The 20,787-nt window shown below is 59.9% G+C and overlaps 3 protein-coding genes across 10 annotated transcripts; 2 read left to right on the forward strand and 1 right to left on the reverse strand.

Annotated features, from left to right (window-relative positions):
* The first annotated feature begins 377 nt into the window (after positions 1 to 377).
* ABCF3 (ATP binding cassette subfamily F member 3) lies at positions 378 to 11,740 on the forward strand. 5 transcript variants are annotated; one of them, XR_012661537.1, is made up of 21 exons: positions 378 to 576; positions 787 to 934; positions 1,016 to 1,095; positions 1,475 to 1,530; positions 3,293 to 3,390; positions 3,507 to 3,629; positions 3,905 to 4,171; positions 4,378 to 4,458; positions 5,014 to 5,073; positions 5,420 to 5,476; positions 5,685 to 5,707; positions 6,352 to 6,407; positions 6,557 to 6,757; positions 6,911 to 6,987; positions 7,216 to 7,260; positions 7,591 to 7,723; positions 8,434 to 8,522; positions 8,726 to 8,817; positions 9,344 to 9,569; positions 9,947 to 10,034; positions 10,868 to 11,740. XR_012661537.1 is itself a non-coding variant. In XM_075099130.1 (21 exons), exons 1-21 carry the CDS (start codon positions 504 to 506, stop codon positions 11,024 to 11,026), a joined length of 2,139 nt encoding a protein of 712 aa, XP_074955231.1. In that variant the 5' UTR covers positions 379 to 503; the 3' UTR covers positions 11,027 to 11,740. The 5 variants fall into 5 exon arrangements, 4 of the variants coding, with proteins under 4 accessions (XP_074955233.1, XP_074955231.1, XP_074955232.1 ...); XM_075099130.1 differs by having other exon boundaries at positions 379 to 576; positions 9,437 to 9,569; XM_075099131.1 differs by having other exon boundaries at positions 379 to 576; positions 1,478 to 1,530; positions 9,437 to 9,569.
* Positions 11,741 to 12,242: 502 nt separating this feature from the next.
* On the forward strand, positions 12,243 to 17,273 carry LOC142059882 (PHD finger protein 13-like). 2 transcript variants are annotated; one of them, XM_075099143.1, is made up of 5 exons: positions 12,243 to 12,461; positions 13,971 to 14,063; positions 14,245 to 14,860; positions 15,162 to 15,200; positions 15,310 to 17,273. In XM_075099143.1, the coding sequence occupies exons 1-5, from the start codon at positions 12,330 to 12,332 to the stop codon at positions 15,534 to 15,536; spliced, it is 1,107 nt and encodes a 368-aa protein (XP_074955244.1). In that variant the 5' UTR covers positions 12,243 to 12,329; the 3' UTR covers positions 15,537 to 17,273. The 2 variants fall into 2 exon arrangements, with proteins under 2 accessions (XP_074955244.1, XP_074955245.1); XM_075099144.1 differs by lacking the exon at positions 12,243 to 12,461 and adding an exon at positions 13,718 to 13,747.
* Positions 17,274 to 17,450: 177 nt separating this feature from the next.
* LOC142059880 (uncharacterized) lies at positions 17,451 to 20,787 on the reverse strand. 3 transcript variants are annotated; one of them, XM_075099141.1, is made up of 2 exons: positions 20,722 to 20,787; positions 17,451 to 19,325 (listed from the first exon to the last, which is right to left on the reverse strand). In XM_075099141.1, the coding sequence occupies exon 2, from the start codon at positions 19,299 to 19,301 to the stop codon at positions 18,168 to 18,170; it is 1,134 nt and encodes a 377-aa protein (XP_074955242.1). In that variant the 5' UTR covers positions 19,302 to 19,325; positions 20,722 to 20,787; the 3' UTR covers positions 17,451 to 18,167. The 3 variants fall into 3 exon arrangements, with proteins under 3 accessions (XP_074955242.1, XP_074955243.1, XP_074955241.1); XM_075099142.1 differs by lacking the exon at positions 20,722 to 20,787 and adding an exon at positions 20,379 to 20,416; XM_075099140.1 differs by lacking the exon at positions 20,722 to 20,787 and adding an exon at positions 19,854 to 19,946.

Genomic DNA, 20,787 nt, shown 5'->3' on the forward strand with positions numbered 1-20,787 from the left:
TGGTCTTGGTGGCTGAAGGTGCCAGCAGCTGCAGCAGCAGCCTTAAGTGGCCCTTGGCTCAAGAGCCTCTGCCTGTACCCCCTACCTGTGAGCAGGTGGGTGAGCTGGAGCATGGAGAGGGGCGCACTGTTTCCAGGCCCTGCAAACGGCAATGGGGTGAGGAACAAGCTTGACAGCTGAAACTCTTTACTGTACTTTTGAAAAAAAAAAAAAGGGGGGGGGGAGGAGGTGGAACCGACGCCCTCATAAAACCTCTTTCACCCCGGCACGTGGCAGCAGCTGCCACACCCGGCGCGCGCCGCGCATGCGCTGCCACCCCGCCCGGACTCCGTTTCCCAGCGGTCCCCGTGCCCATGGAGGCCGCCCGCCTCCTTCCCGGCAGCCCCCGCGCCCGCCCCGTCCCTTCCGCCTCTGCCGCGGCGCCGGGCTCGGGCCGGCGGCGGCACCGGGCCGGACCGCCACGCCCCGCCACGCCCCGGGCCCCGCTCCCGCACCGCCCCGCCATGGCGTCCTGCGCTGACATCCTCCGCAGCGAGTTCCCCGACTTGGACGGCGAGGTCTTCGCTTACGTGACGGGTGAGCGGTCCCCGCCTCCTCGCGCCTCGGCCTGCCGCCCCGCCGCCTGTCGCGACACCTCCCCGCTGTCGCGACAGGCGGCCGCGCCCGACTGGCGACTAGGCGGCCGGGGAAGGAACGGAGCGGTGGGAGCGGGCAGGTGCCACCTGTCGGCCGCGGCACGACAGGCGGCCGCCTGTCGCGACAGCGGAGGGTGCTGTGTGCCCGCAGGGATCCTGCAGGGCGGCGGGACGGACTTCGAGTCGGTGGACGAGCTGGTGGAGGCGGTGGGGGAGCTGCTGCGGGAGGTGTCGCAGGACACCAAGGACGATGGCGCCATCCGGGAGATCTGCCAGCGCCTCTTCAACACCCTGCAGCTGTAAGGGCCGCTCCCGCCCCGGCCCCCCGCCCCCCTCAGCCCCTCACCCCCTCACCCCCTCACCCTCCTCCTCTCTCTCAGGGAGGAGGGCCGGGCCCAGCGCTGCAGCCAGGTGCTGCTGGACGCCCCCATCCAGCTCTCCCAGATCACCGATGGGTACGGTGAGTGAGCAGCTCCCCCCCAGAGACCGGCAGCCCCCATCCCGGTGCCGGCGGTGTTGGCGGGGTGCTGGTGCAAAGGACAGGCTTTAGGTGTTGAGCCTTCGCTCCCCGGCCTTGGGGGAGTGGTTCCCCGCACCCCTGCACGCCTTGGGCTCCCCTGTGCAGTTGCACCCCTCATTCTCCTCCTGCTGCTGAGCTGCTGCCAGCAGCACCTGACTGCCCGCCGGCCAAGCTAGGGTGGAAGGAGAGGAGCCGCCCTTTGGTCCCCTCATCCCGTTGGAGAGGGGATGGTTCTGCCTGGATGTGGGCAGCCGCTAAGGCAGTGCTTGGTGGAGACTCCCTGGAGCAGGTGCTCACCAACCCAACGGTCTTGTTGCAGTAGACACCAGCGTGGACCTTCTGCCAGGGTTGTTGCTGAAGAGGGGCCAGACCTCGGTAAGTGGGGGGCTGCGCCCTTGTCCATAAGCCAGCAGACGCGGTGGGAGCAACTCAGGTGTGGGGCTGCAGGTGCCCTGCCCTGCTCCAGTCACTTCGCCCTAGGAGAGCCGCCAGGACAGCACAGCTGCGAGAAGCACTGCTTCTCTTTGTCAGCTTTGCTGTAATTTAGGAAGCTCTCGAGCTTGGTCCAGTAAAGAGGCTCAACAGGATTTATCAGCATATTAATTTGACAAGATCTATTTGCCGTAACTTCCTAAAGAGCTTCAAAGCATGGCTGATGCAGTGGTGGTGCTCAGAGTGCAGCTTCTCTATGATTCAGGAGGGCCTTTGGCTTCTACCGAAAGGCCTTTGACTGAGAAAATAGGATGTATTGGGATGACATCTTGCCATACTCAATGGGAGAGAAAATCCTGGCTAACAGTTAGATGTTGGATGATAGCAGGGAGCCGCTGTTCTCCAGAGAGCTGCTGCGGGGTGGTTGTAAGCCCAGCTTTAGAAATGGCTGTGGGTTGTCATGGTTTGAGAAATAAATCAGGAGTGGAGAAGCCTGGAAGTAGTTAGGTCCATGACCTGGAGGAAATGGGAACACCTTTGCTGGTGAAATGTGCGGTGGCTCAGGAGTGACCGGGCTTGCCCTCTGTGTTGGATGTGCCAAATTTTGAGTGAGGTGTGGTTGTGCATCTGCAAAGCAAAGATGACGGTAGCTGTACAGGGTGGGCAGCCTCTCTACCAGGCTGGTCTCTTGTAGAGCTCTCCCTTCCTGGGGTAATATGTTGTGGACGAGAACCCGTCGCTTGGAGGCTGAAACCTAATGTGATCGCCACGTGTCTGAATGGGAGCCTTAAGTGAAAGCTGGCAGTTGTTGCTGGTTTTGGCACTGGAGTTGTTGCTGCTGGGTTCATTCTCTGGCTCGTGTGCAACTCAAAAAGGATCTTCAGAAAAATTGAAGATGATTCAGAGAAGGTCTTGGGAGGCCTCTCAAGTTCTGGAGGACATGTCTTACTGGGAGACTCAGGGAGGTCAGAATAGTTTAGAGTGACTCAATCTGTCTGTAGGTACGGGGTCACAGCTCCAGTAACAAGATGCTCTTCAGTCTAGCATGTAAGTCTGTAATGTGCTCTGGTGGCTGCAGAGTTGCCTAGAAATATCTAGGAGCATTCTTGGTCAGCCACAAATATTTGACTTGATGCAGGAATAATCTGGAGCGGGCTGAGAGCCTGACCAGGACCAGAGGCCAGGTTAAAACACTTGGCTGCTTCTTGCCTTCAGGTTTAATTAAATGCTTTTTGTCTCTGTCTTGATTGATCTGCCACGTAAGCTGACTTTGTTCCAAACTGGCTAAAGTTTAACGTGCCTTGTGGTCTAGGATGAGGGTGGGTGTAGGGTGTAACCGAGGAGGCACAGGGATAGCAGGTTGCTGCTGTTGAAGTGACTTGGCTGACCCAGGTCCCTGGAACTAGAGAAGCTGGCCATACGTTAGGGTCAGCCAAACTCTTTGCCTTGCTTAGGCAAAACTGTTGTGTATGAGCAGTTGATTTATGATTTCATTCCTGAAGTGACTTCCTGGCCTGATTAACTTCCTCAAAATGTGCTTGAATCTGTCTAGGTTCCCCTGTCCTACCTCCCTCCTGCCTTCCCTCCCTTCCTTCCAGGTGTGAGGGGTTGATCAATCTCTTCTCTTGTGGAGTTGGGCTTTTGGGGCTTTTGCTGAAGATGCTCTCTCTTCTTTAAACTTTAAACTTCATGCTTTGTGCCCCAGATGGTGAATGCGAAGAAACTGGAGAAGGCAGAAGCCAGGCTGAAAGCCAAGCAGGACAAGAGGATGGAGCGTGATTCCTTGAAGTCATCTGGTCCTCTGTGAGTATGGAGGGTGCCTTGAACATCCCTATCCCACTCTGCTGAGGGTGGCTGGGATCTGGCTGCACCAGAGCTTTCCTGTTGAGTCCCCTTCTCTGCCTTCTTCCTGCCCACAGGGTGCTTGAGGAGGCATCTGCCAGCCAAGCTGCCAGCAAGAAGGAGACTCGCATGGAGTCATCAGGCAAGAACAAGTCCTATGATGTGCGCATCGAGAACTTCGATGTGTCCTTCGGTGAGCGGTGAGTGCAGGTGGGGAGGTGGGACAGATCCTGGCTGGGGTTTTGGACCAGGGGTCATTGAGACTGGATTGGAGAGTGGTTGGGAAATGACAGAGGGCGTGAGAAAGATCAGAAAGCAAGGTGGGCACCCGAGCCTGTTGGCTTTGGGCAGGAGAAGTCTGTCATGGTTGCTTGGCCCCAGCACAGCCTGAAATATGCTGGGGGCAGGTGGCTGCCAGTTGCCTCCCTCTCTGTGGGGCAGTCTGACCAGGTCCCTGCCTGTTTTCTTGCTTTAGTGTCCTACTGGCAGGAGCAGACCTGAACCTGGCATTTGGACGGCGCTACGGGCTGGTGGGCAGGAACGGGCTGGGAAAGACTACGCTGCTGAAGATGATTGCCAGCCGGAGCCTGCGCATCCCCTCACACATCAGCATCCTCCATGTGGAGCAGGAGGTGGCTGGGGACGAGACGCCAGCGCTGCAGAGTGTGCTAGAGTGCGACACCACTCGTGAGAGTCTGCTGCGGGAGGAGAGGGATCTGACAGCTAAGATTAATGCCGGCAGGTGAGATGTTGCTGCCGGGTTTCCAGCCCTTCTGTGCCTTCTTGGCCGCAGGGTCTTGTTCTGAGGTCTCTCCCTTCAAATGGTGGGCTCCAGCAGGGCTGGGCTGCATCTTGGCCACCTTAGTCCTGCTTGGCGAGCTCAGGCCCCCCCAGCACTCAAACCCTGACCCCCATCAGTCCCACACACTCCTCTTTGTCCTGCCCTAGGGGAGGAGGGACAGAAGGTGCCAGGCTGTCGGAGATCTACGCGAAGCTGGAGGAGATTGAGGCAGACAAGGCCCCAGCAAGGTGAGACAGCCCTGTGGGGACCGCTGTCTGTTGGCATGGGCAGTGGTTTGGGGCATGGGGTATGGAAGGGTAATGCTGTGGCCCTGGGATCCAGATGTGGGGAGAGGGGACTTTCCCTACTGCTCTTCTTGTCTCTCCTTCTGTCACAGCTCTGCTGGGTTAGGATTAGTTGAGCTTCCCCCAAAGCTGGAGGGATTTTTTTTCTTTTCCCAAATGGCTTGCATTGTTGCTGCTGCTCCTGTCAGACCTCCCCAGTTTCCTGGTTTCTGGGGAACGTTTCTGGGATGGTGGTGGTAGTGACCCTCTTCCTGGTCAAAGAGCTGAAAGCTTCTTGTGAATCTCCTGGGGCTTCCTGTGGATGCTGTGCCTTGCTGGGCTGCATTTGCCAGCCAAGTGCTGCTCTTGGGTGTGCAGGGAAGTTTTCCTGCGCCAGAATGGCCTTAAACCTTAAACTATGCAACAGACTCCCCACAGTGACTGTGGGTCTGACACTTCAGACTGTTCTCTGCCATTGGACGCTGTAGCTGGGTTCCAATTCTCTCCCCTTTTCCCCAGGGCATCCGTCATTCTCGCTGGGCTGGGCTTTAATGCGAAGATGCAACAACAGACAACCAAGTAAGTCTTCAGGTTCTGGACATTGAAACAGAAATGGGTCTGGGGAGACGCTGCTGCTAGCAAACCCCCAGGCACTGCTGTGGCTGCAAGGGAGGGGAGCTCTGTGGGAGAGTGAGGGTCTATTCCTGCCCATCCAATATGGTCTCCTGCCCTGGAGGTGCCAAGCCACCTGCCTGCTGGACCATGGATCTTGTGCTGCGCCCCAGATCTCTGCAGGGGCACCCCATCTCTGGGTGACAGCAGAGCCAAAAGGGCTGCCAGTGAGCAGGGAGCCTGGCAGGCAGGCAAACACAGAGTTATTCTGCATTAAACAGTAACCCCTTTCTGCAACCTCTTCTCTCCTCAGAGAGTTTTCCGGAGGCTGGAGAATGAGACTGGCCTTAGCCAGAGCCCTGTTTGCCAGGTTGGTGTCCAGGCCTTCATGCCATGGGGTTAATCCTCCTTGCTGTCCATACTGTGAGGTGCAGGGGTGCTGCCTGACTGTCCTCTTGACTCAGGCTCTCAGGGTGGGGGGCGTTGGAGGCATTGTAGCTCTCTGTGTATGGTGAAACATGCTCTGCACTGACCCTGTGCTCTTTTTGCTTCTGACACCCGTGTCTTGTTTCTCCTAGGCCAGATCTCCTTCTGCTGGATGGTAAGTCGATACTGTGATTTCCCTCCAACACTGCCGCTGGGCCTGCCTGTGCCCCTGCTGGCGTTGGGAACGCCCTGTGGCCTTTAGCTGCCTGCTCAAAATAGTCCTGCATGACAGGGCCAGTGCTGGTAGGGCTGTCGGTGCTCCCCTGGCACGGCGGACAGAGCTGGTGGTGGTGCGGGGAAGTCTGCTCAGGTGGCCACTTTCACTGCGCTCAGCAGAGCTTTGCCCCAGGTCCCAGCCAGGTGGTCTGTGTGTCATCGTGCCCCAAGCCCCTGTCCCTGCGATGGGCTCTGGCTGCCAGCATGCTCTGGGGAGAGTCCCTTTACTACAGGGGGTGACCCCAGCGCTGGGCTGGTTCCTTGGGGAGGTGCCGACTTTGGGTGGGGGGTCTGGGCAAGGCGCTGCTGCCGAGGCACCAGGGTCCAGGTACTGGTATGGAGTGGGGGGAGCATCTCTAGCTGAGCCTTGGCCCCTGTACCCAGCCCCTTCAGCACACCCCACATGTGTTAGTCCCCTGAGCTGTGGGGGCAGGTCCCCATGCAGGGTGTCTTCCCCCACAATGCTGATCACTAGCCTCTCCTGTGCAAAAAGGCGTAATCCAGCTGTCCTCATGACCTCAGTGCCTCTTTCCGTTCCCTCAGAGCCAACGAACATGCTGGACGTGAGGGCCATTTTGTGGCTCGAGGCCTACCTGCAGGTATGGGGTGGTGGGAGGCCCTGGGACAGAGAGAGGGCCGAGGGATGGAGATGTCCTCCATGCTGGTGTCTCGCCTTGCTGGGTGGTGGGACCAAGCCCTGCACTCTGGCTTGACGATGTTCAGGCCTCCCTCTTGCCATCTCCTCCAGACTTGGCAGTCGACCATCCTCGTGGTGTCCCACGACAGGAACTTCCTGAATGCGGTGGCCACAGACATCATCCACCTGCACTCGCAGCGGCTTGACTCGTACCGTGGGGACTTTGAGAACTTCATGAAGATCAAGGAGGAGCGGCTGAAGAACCAGCAGCGAGAGTATGAAGCCCAGCAGCAGTACCGTGAGCACATCCAGGTAGTGAGAGAAGCCAGTAGTGCTGGGGCATTCTTCTCCCAGCCTCATCCCTTTCTCCATGCTTCTAGACCCGAGATTGTGGCTCTGGCAGCAGAGTGGTGTGGCTGGGGCTGAAGGGGACCTGGGGCTCTCTGATGCTTTTCTTTCTTGTAGGTTTTTATCGACCGCTTTCGCTACAATGCCAACCGAGCGTCCCAAGTGCAGAGCAAGCTAAAGCTGTTGGAGAAGCTGTGAGTGCCTGTCCTGCTCCACCTGGGAAGTGGGGAGGGGGCGGTGCTCACGGGAAGAAACAGGTTCCCAGGGTGCCTGGGAGATACAGGGGTGGCTTGGAGTTTGGATGCTCTGTCTCTGGTCCAGAGGCTTTGGCTAGGATGAGGCATCACAGAGCTGATGCCTTCTGGTGTGAGAACAGGCTCCCAGTGCAAGGCACCCTGGTTATGTATCTCCTCTTCTTGCAGGCCAGAGCTGAAACCTGTGGACAAGGAGTCTGAGGTGATCATGAAGTAAGTGTCCCCGAGCCCTTGCTTGGAGGGCACCTGGCTCCCTTTCTGATGTGAGTTCCTCCTGGCTCCTGTCCTGGCTGGGACCACCCCTTCCTGCGTGCCAGCCTTACTCTGACAGGGAGCCCAGAGAGGCCCCCATGTTGAGGCTGGGTTCCCGCCTGGGGCCAAGGCTGCAGTTCTGTGTCCCCTTCTTGTGAGCATCCTTCCCAGAGGCCCTACATGGTAGGGAGGCCCCCTTGCCATCTGGTGGGTTGCAGAGATCGTTCCGGGGGTCTGGGAGCAGTGTCTCTGAAGTTCCTGGTTATCTCTCACCTCTTCCTGCCCTCCCAGGTTCCCTGATGGCTTTGAGAAGTTCTCCCCCCCAGTCCTGCAGCTAGATGAAGTAGACTTCTGTTACAACCCAAGTCACTACATCTTTCGTTCCCTCTCCGTCTCTGCTGACCTGGAGTCCCGCATCTGCGTGGTATGTGGGACCACAGAATAACGGTAGCCATGAGGGGCCTCGGGAGGTTCCTGCTCAAAGCAGGGCCAGCTTTGATGTTAGGTCAGGTTGCTCAGGTCCTTGTCCAGTTTAATTCTGGATATCTCCATATTCACACTGTGTCATAGATATATATACACACATATAAGCTATATATGAATAGAATTTAATTCTCATTTCCATAGAGGGGGCTATTTCTCCCATTCTTCTAGGTCCCACTGTAGCATTTGATCATCCTCATTTTGAGGAACATTGGAACATTTTTACTAATACCAGTTAAAATTTGTGACTTATGCTGTTGCCCTTCATCCTTTCACCGGCTGCCTCTGAGAAGAGACTGAGTCCATCTTGTCTGTAACCCCCCGATAGCTGACAACAGCAGCCTGTAGTGGGGGTTCCTGCTGCACTGGATGGGACAGCAGAGAGATGCTATGCACTTGCAAATGAGGCTGGGATCAGGTAATCCTTAGGCTCAAGGTGTGGGGAGGGAACATCATCTAGCACTGCTGCCTGTGCTGCTCATCAGTGATTGGAATGCAGCTTCCAGGTAGCTGGAGTCACTGGTTAGACTCTCATCCTGCCCCCCTCTGCTGTGTGATCATCCAAGAGAGCAGAAATTCCCTGATCACTGCCCTCTCTCTGAAGTACCTTCACGGGTTTCACGTTCTCCAATGCTGCTGCTGCTTCTCTAGGTTGGGGAAAACGGAGCTGGCAAGTCGACCATGCTAAAGATCTTAATGGGGGAGCTGGCACCAGTCAGAGGGATCAGACATGCTCACAGGTACCTGGCAGGAAGGGGTGGGTGACAGGGAGGAATGGTGCAGTTGGAGGGCTTTTGGGCTATGCTTTGGAGCGATGGCTGCCCAAGTGATGGGGATGGGTCCTGAACACCCACGCATATGCCCCCCAGCCTATGGCTGTAACTTCAAGCGCTGAGGTTGCAGGGCCTGGTACCAGCTCCCAGTCTCTCTTCTCATTCTGCAGAAACCTGAAGATCGGTTATTTCAGCCAGCACCATGTGGATCAACTGGACTTGAACATCAGTGCTGTAGAGTTGCTGGCAAGAAAGTTCCCAGGTGAGCTTTTGAGATTCCAGGAGGTCTGGGCCATTGAGGTCTCCTTTGCCCTGCATGGAGCAGCATTGATTTGCTCTGTGGCCCTGGGCAGAAGACTCTGACATGTCAGTGCTTAGGGGACACCACCTGCCCTGGGTTAGCTCCCCACATCCCGCACAAGTTCAGGACACCAGCCTTGAGAAGCTGGGCTGGTTGCACAGGGGTAGCTGCCAGTCTGCATACCTCAGGCTCGTGTTCTGCTGTGGCCAGGTTTTGGGGGCAGGTGACCCATTTTCCTGCTGGGCACAGAACAAGCATTGGCTCCCCCTTTCCCAGCTGCCAAAATCTCCAGCTCCCTTCTCCACTTAACATTATGTAACGCAGTGACAGGGAATTAGGGGCAGTGTCACTTGGAGTCAGTCACCAGCCCTGGCAGCCCCTGTCCTGATTGTGTCAGTCAGGTTTTTCCCTGCAAGCCCCCCGCTTGGGAGGAAATTGCCTGGAGGTGGCTGCTGAATTCCTCCCCTGCCATGCTGGTCTGGCACAGGCTGCCCGGCCGCGGCACCCACCAAGCTCACGGCGCCGAGGGCCCTGTGTCACGCCGGGTGTGCCATAGCTGTGGTGTGACACGCTCCTGCAGGGAAGACGGAGGAGGAGTACCGGCATCAGCTGGGGAGCTACGGCGTCTCAGGGGAGCTGGCTGTGCGTCCTGTGGCCAGCCTGTCCGGAGGTCAGAAGAGTCGCGTGGCCTTTGCCCAGATGACTATGTCCTGGTAATTTGCTCCCAGATGCTGTTAATTTTTGCACAGCTCCATCCCTGGAGCCTGCTTCACCGGGAAGAAGGTGGGCATCCAGGGACTTTTTGCTGCCCCACAGAAGCCTTGTCCTTGGGACTTTTGTGGGGAGGGAGGTTGTCACACTGGGGGGATGCTGAAAGGAGGCAGGTGGCATTCTCCTGCTGCTTTGGGCTCACAGGGATAAGAGCTGTCCCTGGAGCTGGGCAATGCCAATCTTGGGACCATGCAAATGCCCGTGGCTGCGGCTTTTCATGGCTAATGCAGCAGCCTGCTGGAGGTCTCTGCAGTGCGAAGGGGTGCAGATCCGGCCCAGGCCTGTCCCAGAGCATGCTCAGAGCCGTCTTCTCTTCCAGTCCAAACTTTTACATCCTGGATGAGCCGACAAATCACCTGGACATGGAGACCATCGAGGCGCTGGCAAAGGCACTGAATAAGTTCAGGGTAAGGCTTCTTCAGTGAGATCTCCTGTTTTCCTAATGGTCCCTGCAGCCTCCAGCACGGGTTACCTTGGTTATCTCAGCCAGAGGTGGACAGTCAAATACCAGTGATAGCTTCAAGTCCAGGACAGGTGTTGGGAGGGTCAGTCACATTTCTGCCTTAGACCTCCATCCTGGTGGTTCATTTCACTTGCTGGCTTGGCTAGGGGTGGCTGAGAGAGGCAACAGCAGACCAGAGAGCACTTTGTCCCCCATCTTGGCCAGTCACCTCCACTCTGTGACTTCTCATGTGCTGCTGTGTGCTGCATGTGGTGCTCAGCCCTGCCTTGGGGCCTCTCAGCTCTTAGGCATAACTTATGGCTGATCTCCACAGGCTCAGCCTCCAGATACCACTGTGATGGACCTGCTTCTCACTGTTTCATAGTTGCTCAGGTTGGGGCAGTTTTCCTGTGAAAGAAAAGCTTAATTGAGGTTACTCAGGGCATGGTCGAGCCACCTTTTGGCTGTCATTGACTTTACCTGGAATCTCCATCCTTGCAGTTGTCAGAGACCTGGAGAGCCAGTAACAAACCTTGCACTTGCTTTCCAAGGGGGGAGGCTAGTAGGTTACTGGTGCACATGCCTCCTCCGTACGTCATCTGTCTGTCCCCCTGAAGGAAGGAAAGACTGGGATTGGGTCCCTGCCTGTGAAGAACTGTTGAGTTTTCCCTGGAGTGGATGGAGACCTGAAGTCCTGGGCACTGGCTGGACAGGGGTGCAGGATCTCCATGCCACTAGCACTGGGTTCTTGGTTGTGTTCCACCAAGTTCCCTTTTGTCCCCCCTTGTGTGTTGGCAGGGTGGTGTAATTCTGGTGTCCCACGATGAGCGCTTCATCCGCCTGGTGTGCCAGGAGCTGTGGGTGTGCGAGAAAGCCACCGTGACCCGCATCGAGGGCGGCTTTGACCAGTACAGAGACATCCTGAAGGAGCAGTTCCAGAAGGAGGGTTTCCTATAAGGGAGGCAGGAGCCTGACTGTACCAGGGGCTGGAGCACGATGCTCGGCCACCTCGGCATCCATCCCAGCTGTGCCTGGCAGAGCGCCGAGGACGCTGCTGCCCGCATGGACCGTCAGCCATGCCATCAAACTGCCACCTGAACTGCTCTCCCCTCCTGGGCCCAGGCGGAAGGACAGCGAGGGAGCAGGAGCCTGGTGCCCGGGGCTCTGTTGCTGGCCAGGGCTATGCCTGGAGCTGCTGCTCTGGGGAGAGGCAGGAAGGAGGTGTCGCGTCCTGATGCTCCCAGTTTTACTCCGTGCTCTGGAGGGCAAGAGAGGAGTTGTTCTCCATGTTTCTTTTCCCTTTCTGCCTTTTTCTTTTTTTTTTTTTTTTTTGCGTTCACCTGGCCGAACACTAGTCAGGCTCCGTCACATGCTACCGTCCCTTTGCTGCCCTGGAAGGAAACGAGGCCTTTGCTGCTAAAAGTGACCCCTGGCTCTTCCCCCAGCCCCTGAAAGCGGGTGCTCGCTTGGTCTGTCCTCCCCGGGGATTTGCGTTTGTAGTGCTGAGGGAGTGAGAGCCCGGCTCGGCCGGGGCCCTGCTTTCCCTGCGCTGCTGGTACCACCGCGCCTCGCTCCCTGCCTTTCCTTTCAAACCGGCCCTGGGGTGGGCTGCCCGCCACCCCTCCCCGCCTGCAGAGGGGGTTGCAGTGTAAATAAACCCAGGACGCAGTGGGTGCGGTGTTCTCCTTTCCCTGGGGGGCTGCGGGGCTTGAATTGGGGGCGGGGGGAGGGAGAGGAGAGCGGAGCACAAGGCTGCTAGCGGGGAGGTGCTCTGGATGGGTCCCGGAAAATTAAATGGCTCCCCGGGGTGGCGCAGTGGGGGCTGTGCCCGTGTCCCACCGGGCTCCTTGGGGCCGTGGGCCACCTCGCGGCGAGACCGGCGTTGATCCGGTTGCGGTTTGGGGGGGATGAGGGGGAGCGGGACGAGGGGGCAGAGCAGGAGGGCCCTGGCAGCCGGGGGAAGGGGAAGCGGGGGGACCACGGGCACCCGGGGCGCGGGGTGCTGCTGCCCAGTGGAGGGGCTGTCGCGGGGCAGGATGCAGCCCCGTCCACGCTACACCCCCCCCCCCCCCCACCGGCGCCGGTAGAGGCTGTCCCCCCCACCCCGCCCACCGGGGCGGCCGGCGCGAAGCCCCACCTCCGCCTTCCCCGCCACCAGGTGGTCCCGCCCCTGCGGCCGGGGCGGTGCTCGAGCCTCGCTCCGACCGGCGGCGGGCGCCCACCGGGACGGGCCGGGACGGGACGGGCCGGGACGGGCGGTATGAGCGCCGGCGGGGAGGCGGCAGGTGAGGGGCGCGGGGCCGCCGCCCCCGGAGGACCCTTCCCCCGCGGGGGGCCGCCCTCGGCGGGGAGCAGCCCTGTGCCCAGCCCCGGATCCCCCTTGCCCGAGGAGGTGAGTTGGGGGGGGCCTGTATGCGGGTACCGGGGGGACCCCGCGGGATTCGCCGGTCCTGGGGGTGCGGTGCCGCCCCGGGCTGCGGGGGTCCCCGCGGGGGAGGGGCGGGTGGGGTCGCGTGAGTGTGTCGCTGTGTGCACGGGAGGGTCGCGTGTTTTTATACCGGGGAAGTCGTGTGTGTGCACCGGGGTGGGGGGTCGCGTGCGCGCGCGCGTGTGTGTGTGTTTGCGCATGGCGGGGGTCGTGTGTTTTTACGCCGGGGAACTCGTGTGTGGTGCCGGGTGGGGGAGGGGGGCAGGGGCAACACGGTCGTGTGTCGAGGAGGGCTTTGCGGGAGGGCGCTCTGTGCGTGGGGGGTTGTGTGTGTGTGTGCGTGCGTGCGTGTGCGCGCGCGGGGGCGGAGGGCGGCTCGGCTCGGGGTGTGTGCCCGGTGGGGCTCCGTGTGCGAGGAGCCCTCGGGGGGCGGCTGTGGGCGCGCGCGCGTGTGGGCGCGGGTGGGGGGGCGGAGGTACGCGGGATCCGTGGGGGTGCGGCTGCGTGGCCGGGTTGTACCGCGGCGTGTGCCGGGGCTCGGGGGCTGCGGGGCTGCGTGTGTGTGTGTGTGTGTGAACGGGGGGGGCTCGTTGTGTGCCGGCTCCGGGTGGGGGGTGGGGGGATCCCGGAACGGGTGCTGCTCGTGCAGTGGGTGTCCGTGTCCGTGGGTAGGGTCCCCGTCCCCCCCACCCCGCGGCCGGTTGGGGCAGGACCGGGAGCGCGGCGCCATCTTGGGAGCCATCAGGTGCCCGGCGCGGGGACAGGCGGCGGCGGCGGCGGGGGGGGCGCCCCCCCTCCCCCTTCCCCCTTCCCCCTTCCCCCTCCCCTCTCCCCTCCCGGCGGGCCGCCTTCCCGCGGGGGGAGCCGCACGGCCCGGCTCCGCAGCCTCCCCTCGCTCCCCGGAGCCGGCGGAGGGGGGTGTCTGCTCCTCCGCCCCCGGCTCGGGGGGCGCCGGCGCGGGGCTGGCCCTGCTGCGGGCACCCGGCGCTCCCGCTGCGGCGTCTCCGAAGCCTCGTCCTGAGCGGCGCCGGCCTCTTTCGGCTGACCCGGGAGGAGCCGGGGAAGCCCAAATCGCCGGGCGCCCTCTCAGCTCCGCTGCCTTCTCCCTCTGGCCTTGACTCAGCCGGCTGCGGGCGTGGGGGGGAAAGGGGGGGCGGCCGTCCCCGGCTCCGGGGCTCCCGAGCCTCTGACTCATGCTCTGCCGGGCGGCTGCTGTGCTTTCTGGATGTCCCAGCATGTCGTCACTCTGTGTGTGTGTCCCCGTGTGTTTGTGTCCCGACCTGGGTTTTAAAGGGAAGGGCTGCATCTGTCGAGCCAGATGATGCAGATGGGTTACAGGAAGGATGGGTGTTCGGGTGACCTAAATATTGTGCGCTTCTATAATTGCCTGGGCTGCCTGCCGGGGTCGGTTGTGATATTCGGCTCAGGTAGGGGAATCCAGGGAGTTTAATTGACACGTGGCATTTGTTGTAGCCATTGCAGAAACGACAGAGAACGGTGGAAGACTTCAACCAGTTCTGCACCTTCGTTTTGGCCTACGCAGGCTACATCCCCTACCCTGAAGAGGTAAGCAGTCTTGCGGACTGTTCCTCAACAAAAAGACTGGTTCCTCTGGGCCCCCTGCCATGTGCAGACCCAGCTCCTAATTCTTCTGGAGACTTGTTCTCCATCCCTAGCCCCTTCCTCCTTTCCCTAGACATCTGTGCTGCAGTCTCCCATGCTAGTCCTGCATCTTCCCCTCTTGCAGAATGAGCCCTGGACCCACGGAGGCAGCATGAGTCCTCAGAACAGCACGGGGAGCACTCAGGACAGCGATAGCTGGGCCTCGTCCCACTCCTCTGACTGTCAGGTGCTGACGGATGACAGGAGGAGCAGGAACGCCGTGGCCCGGGGGGCTGTGGACAACAGCCTGCTCGTGAGCTGCCCTGCCTTCCCCACCGGTTTCTATGATGTCCAGCCCCAGCAAACCAAACGGAAGAAACCACCAGCAAAGAAACTCATTTTAGAGCAGGAGGTGGAGAAGAGGGTGCCGCCGAGTGCTGGGAAGGGCTTTGGGGCAGAGCAGGATGGGGTGAAGGAGCTGGCTGTACTGGAGGGACAGGTGCCTCCTGTGAAAGAGAAGCTCTTGGAGCCTTCCCTCAGCCCAGCTGGGGACACCCAGCCCAGCTCCCTCCTGGAGGAGCTGATGAAGGAGGAGAAGGACTGGGTGCACGGAATGCAGGGGACCGAAAAGCCAGCAGGAGATGATCCTCAGCTAAAGGAGCACAACCCCTGCTCTGGAGGGAGGAAAAGTCCCAGTTCTTGTAGTACCTTGGACCAAAGCAAAGGGGAAGATGCAAGCAGAGGGAGCTCCCAGCTTAGTGGTGAGTGTCCGAAGGAGTGCAGAGGGCCCTGTCGTGCTGCAGCCAGTGCCAAATATTGTCCCTCCCTCAGCTGGAGCCACCCATGCTGGCTGCAGAGAGGGTTTGATGATGGTCCAAGCCTCTCCCAGTAAGGGGAGTACTGCTGGAACCTGGGACAGCTGAAGAGCAGAGAGCAGGGAATTGGCCTGCCCTTTGGCAGAGCGAGCAGTACAGACCTGAAACGTGTCTGAAGTGGGGTGTAGGGGTGCCTTGCTCATCTGGTCTTTACTTTTTTCTTTTTTCCCCCTTTTTGCAACTTTAGGAGTCGAATTTGCAGGAGCTCCCAACACCAAAGCAGAAGGTAAGTGGGGGGCTGTCCCATTTAACACCAGTGGAACTGGCTAATCTGGCCACAGCCAGACCTGCAGCTGGTAAGGTGGTTTCTGACCAGTGTCTTTTGCTCTAACCAGATGATGATGCCTGGGATCTGATCACCTGCTTCTGCCTGAAGCCCTTTGCAGGGAGGCCCATGATCGAATGTAACGAATGCGCTACCTGGATCCACCTCTCTTGTGCCAAGATCCGCAAATCCAACGTGCCTGAGGTTTTCATCTGCCAGCGATGCCGTGATGCCAAGCAGGAGATTCGCCGCTCGAACCGAGCTCGGATGGTGCCCCGCAAGCGCTTCTGTGACTGAAGCTTCTCCAGAGCAGGGAGGCTGGGGGTCCCCTTTTTAAACTGAAGACTGTAGCCCGGTTTGGCTAGACAATCAATGCACAGTAATGGCAGGGGAGCGGCTGGGCCTCAGGGCTGGACTGTCCCCCTTGCACTTCTGACTCCCGGAAGCTGCCACACGCATCCTCCCTGTGGATCACGTTGACCATGGAGCTCGGTTACCCAAGAGGCATGGGAGGGAGAAGAGGGTGGCCAGCCGTGCACTAGGTCACTTGGAAACATCTCTGCCCTCGCACAAAGCTGGCTCAGTGCCTTTCCCCCAGGGCAGATGAGGAGAACCTAGTCCAAGTAGTTTTTCTGTGGTGTGGTGGAAGCTTACACTTGTCCCAAGATGTGACTCCCCTTCCTCTTTTTTCCCCACCATTTTCCTTTCCTTGCCTCGGACCTTTGGGTGGGCTGCAATGACAAAGCCCCAGTGACCCAAGTTCTCCAGCCAGTAGGTGCAGCCCAGGCGAGTTCCCTCCATGTAGTGTGCTGCCCTCTAGGGTGGCAGAAGAGACTTTGGTCCTGCTGATGCCTGAAGCAGACTGGGGCTCCGTGTCGTGGGGGTATTGGCAGAGCTGTCCATCTCCAGCTCATCAGCCTTGTAGGCTGCACAGGGGAGGTCCTTCCCCTGGCCTGTGGTGCTCCTGGTTTCATTTGCTGTGCCCATGGCCCCAGGATAGTCCTGTTGGGTCAGAAGCCGCAAAGGCATTCTCTGGTAGTCTATTACAAAGGCTGTTCTTGATGAGCAGCTCACCTTGGTTCACCTTCTCCAGTTGCACTGAAGTCTCCTGTGTGAAAGCGGGGTGGGATTCCTGGTAGGAGACCAAGCAGTTATCCTCAGGGCTGGGAGCCCTTTGGAAGGGGAGCAGGAAGTGCTTTTGTTAGCTTTCCATGTTTCCACTTCCAGTTTAAAACAACTGAAGCTTGTACCCTGTGGCCAGCTCCTGCCTGCAGGGCTGTCTGGTAGAGCATTAACACCAACTGGGTGCTGAGACATGAGCTCAGATGCAGCCTGGAGCTGGGAGGACCTTCCTTCCCAGCATTCCCTCCATCACAACAGTTGGGTTTTTTCCTGGACCTATAGAATGAAACCTAATGACTTGTCAAGAGTGGGCCCTGAGCCCCTTCTGCTATGCAACTGCTGCTCCGGAGGCACGGGATATGCCCTCTCCAGGCCCCTGGTTAAGTTTGGCAGTAGCAGGCTTTCCCTTGCTCCGTGTCCACTGTGTGCAGTGTGTGTGTGTGTGATCTCCTGGGGCCCCACGTGCACTAACTGTTGGATCTCACCTCCTCCTCACAGCCCCTCCAAAGAGCCTGGCCCATGTGCCTTCTGCACTTTCCCTGGGGGATGCAGACCCTGCTCCTGTCCTGGTGACACTTGGTTCAGCCCCTGGCATGCTGCTGCACACAGGAGGAAGTGGGACAGACCCCACTTGCCAGTCCCCACAACTGTTATTTCTTAACTGGGTTCTTTCCTACTTGCACATCTGGTTACGGCGGGACCACCGCTGGGGGAGGGTGCAGGGCAGCCCCATGTCACTCAGCAACCCCCAGGCTCATCCCTGTGCCTCACTCCTGTAGAAAGCCTGGGCCCCAAAAGTGCTTTATGTTTTTATAGTTACTTTGTATTGATATGTAAAACAGCAAATTCTGGTCCTTGCCCTGTGGAGTGTGGCTGGAGTCTTATGTATATAATAAAGTACTTTTGCCATAACGGTGGCTTTGGTATTCTTTGGTGCCTCACGTCTTGCATCCCTCTGGGACCTGAGTGCTCCTGTTCTCCTCCTGCTGTGGCTGGGAGGGCACTTGGTGTGGGGATTCCACCCAGCCCTGCTTTCCCCCCCACTTCCACAGTAAACGCCAAGCCACACAAACAACAGGGAACACATGAGCCAGTATATGTTGTATTTAATAGAGCAATGCCCACTTTCCTCCTTGCTGCAACACATGGAGCTTCCACAGGAACACCATCTGGAGCTGTGCAGGCTTGAAGACAACCTCTTCAAAAGGCACAACTTCCTGAGGCTGCAGCCAACCCACTGCGAGCATCATGGGTTACTCCAAAGAAGCAGGAGGTCTGATGGCTGGGGGATGTTGCCCACACACCCTTGCTGCAACTCTTAAGGTACACCATGATTTAGCTCAGAAGTTGTGTTTTGCTCTTGGGATCTGACAAACCTTCCCTGGCTCTGTCTCCACTCTGGAGTGGAGCTATGATTTAGATCTGACAGCAGTTAAAGTGCCAAAGGATCCAGTTTTCTCAACAAAATAAAGTCTGTTATTCAAGCACAGAAGCATCACTAGCTTCCCCTGCAGATCCAGAGGTGTGCCAGCTTCCATCAAGCAATTTGTTGGGTCAAATGGGGGATGCAGTGAATAGGACAGGGCAAGAAGGCACTGGGGGCAGGAAGAACTCACTGTTTGAGGGGACCCTTACCAAAGCAGAGTCCTGCTGGTGTGTCATCTCAGTCCTGAGGCAAGTGTGCTGGGGCAGAGGCAGCAAATAGTCCAAGAACAGCAGCAAAACCAGGCATAATTTCTCTTCTTGGGGCCAAAGCTGGGTTTGTACAGCCAAGTGAGCATCCTGGTGAGCAAGGCAGGGGGGGGTCTACTCCTCCTTGGCCCAGATGGACCTGCCTGCCTTCTTCTCCAGGTGAGGAATCACCGCCTCAGTGTAAAACTTCTCCAGCTTGGGCACCGTCTGCCCCCAAAACTTGTCATCAAACTCCACAGGGACCACAGCTGTCTCCTTAGTGGTGTGCACCACAAAGTCAGCCCGCTGGAAGCCAGCAGCCGCCAGCTGGCACTGGACTTGGGTGAAGTAGGCATGATCCTTCTTCAGGGCATAGGAATCCCCATCCACCTCCAGGCAGAAGTCCTTGTCCTTGCAGGCCTCACGTACCGTCCTGTTCCTGTGCTTGTAGGGACACTTCACCTCCAGCAGCCCTAGGGGCTTCCCTGTGGCCGCCTCCTTGATGATGCCATCTGGACTGGCAGCGATCCACTTCTTCTCCCGGTGAATGAAGAGGCCGCAGTCCTCCACCCGCACCGGCTTGCCCACTGCCTGCGACTTCAGCTGCTCGTAGACCTGCACAGCTGCCTTCTCATTGCGGACCCCCCAGGACATGGCCGGCGTCTGCACCCTGGGGCCAGAGCTCACCACTGCTTTCAGGTAGGACTGGGGCACCTCATCCGTCTTGCCATTGGCAAACTTGCTTTTGGCGATCCTGGGGGCCACGGAGGCAGTGATACGGTTCTCCCGCCATTTGTACCACTTCGGGTTGCTCCACTGGCCCCGGGTCTCCTCCTCCACCCACATGATGTCCTGGCTCTCCAGGGCAGGCAGGAACCTGCCCCAGGCCCCGCTTGGGTCAGCTCCAGGCTGCTGCTTCTGTGGATGTGGGTCAGGTCTGGCTGGACCCGCAGCTCCTTTGGCAACAGGTGGCTTCTTCTGGGTTGTAGAGCAGCTCCTGGTGGATGCTCTGTGCTGGTCCCCAGCATCTCCTGGGGCTCTGGGGGATGCTGGAGGTCTCGGCTGAGAGGAGGCTGGCTTTACCCCCCGTCCCTGGCTGGGGCCGGCAGCTCCAGCAACTGGAGTGCTCCTGGATCGGCTGCCTGTGGCCGCTGCTTTGGCCCGCGTGGCCAAGGTGGAAGGTGGTGGCGCAGCAGGGGTGGTTTTGGAGGCAGCTGTGGCCAGACGAGGGGATGATGTGCCAGTGGACTCCTTCCTAGGTCTCCCCATCGCTGCGTGTCAGAGGGTCTCGCACTGTGGGTATTGAATAAAATTGAATGCACTTCCCCAAAACACAAATGTTTTTCTTTGCTCTTCCCTGCGCAGGCTTCCAGGGCGGCTGTCCCCACACCTTTCCTCGGGTGACACCAGTTAGCACACCGTGGTGGCATGCTGGCTGGTTCAGCAGTGCCAGGATGCCCAACCTGCCTCCCCACCCCCGCCACTACCCCAGCCCTGCCTGGGGCCGGGTCTGCCCTCGGCAGCCCATGCTCCCGCCCCGTGGCGGCCCAAATAACAGGGTCCGGGGGGGGTGGGGGGGGAAGCGGGCGGGTACGACACGGGACAGCGGGGTCTCCCCGGCTCCACCTCCGCAGGGACGAAGGATCGATGCCCGTGGGCGCGCGGCTGCATGGGGACCAGGCGGGTTCCCCAAAGGCCCGTCACCCGGCCAGCGTGAGGGTCAGACGCGTGGGGAAGGGGCGGTGGGGGCTCGCCCAGCACCACCCCGGCGCCCCCCCCGGCCCCTCCCCGGGGGCGCCGCCCGGTGCCCCCCGTCCTCACCGCTCCGCGGCCGCTCCGGAAGCGCGCCCCACCCGCACCACGTGCCCGCGGGGCGGCGGCAGCTCCGGGAGGCGGGGGCGCGAGGCTGGGCTGGGCCCGGCCGAGCCCCCCGCCCTCCCCGCCGCTCCCCGCTAGAGGGAAGCAGCCGCTCGCCCATCCCCGCCCGCCGGGGACCTGCCCGGGCCCGCCCGCCCCTCCTCCACTTTTCCCTCTTGTTTTCTCCCTAGGTCTTCCTCGCCCATCCTCCTCCGGTGCGGCGAACATTTTGCTCTGGGCTGGGGACAAGCCCCTGCAGCTCCCTCCGTGCTTCCCCACCACCACCACCCCGGGCCCTTCGGGATGGCTTCTCCTCCAGGTCCTGTACTGCCGGCCCCATCGTGCCCAACCACTCAGCCACCGCTGCCGGGAGGGGCCCCGCGCAGCCCATCCCCGCCTGCGGGCAGGGGGCCGAGGCTGGCAGGGCAGCACAGCCCCACCGCAGCATGCCGGCTTTGCCCTCGGGCTCCCGTGCAAGGGGACAGGCACCTGATGGGACCCTGAGCTCCGACTGCTGCTGGCCCAGGCCGATCTGGAACGCCACGGCCCACCGACAGTCCCTGCGCAGCACGGCAGGCCGCCGGAGCGTGGGAGTTCCGGGTTCCCGAAACCCACGGAGTTTCGTTTCTAGCAGCGAGCATGACGCCGCAGCGGGGCAGCTGCCCCGAGGTGCCCAGCGCGGCGAGCCCCCACTGCGGAAGGGAAACCCAGCAGCCGCCAGCGTGTGTCCTGGGTCTGCCTGCGCCGGCATCCTGGGAGGGTTTCAGGTTAAGTCTGGGCAGGAGGAGCACCGGCAGCTTTCCCGGTTCCCTTCCCCAGAGCTCTCTGATGCCTCCGTGAGCCGCCTCTTATCTCTGCTGATGTTTCATTTCCTGCTGCTTGCTCCCTCCACCCCCTC

Source organism: Phalacrocorax aristotelis, chromosome 7 (assembly GCF_949628215.1).
Source record: "Phalacrocorax aristotelis chromosome 7, bGulAri2.1, whole genome shotgun sequence".
NCBI lineage: Eukaryota > Metazoa > Chordata > Aves > Suliformes > Phalacrocoracidae > Phalacrocorax > Phalacrocorax aristotelis.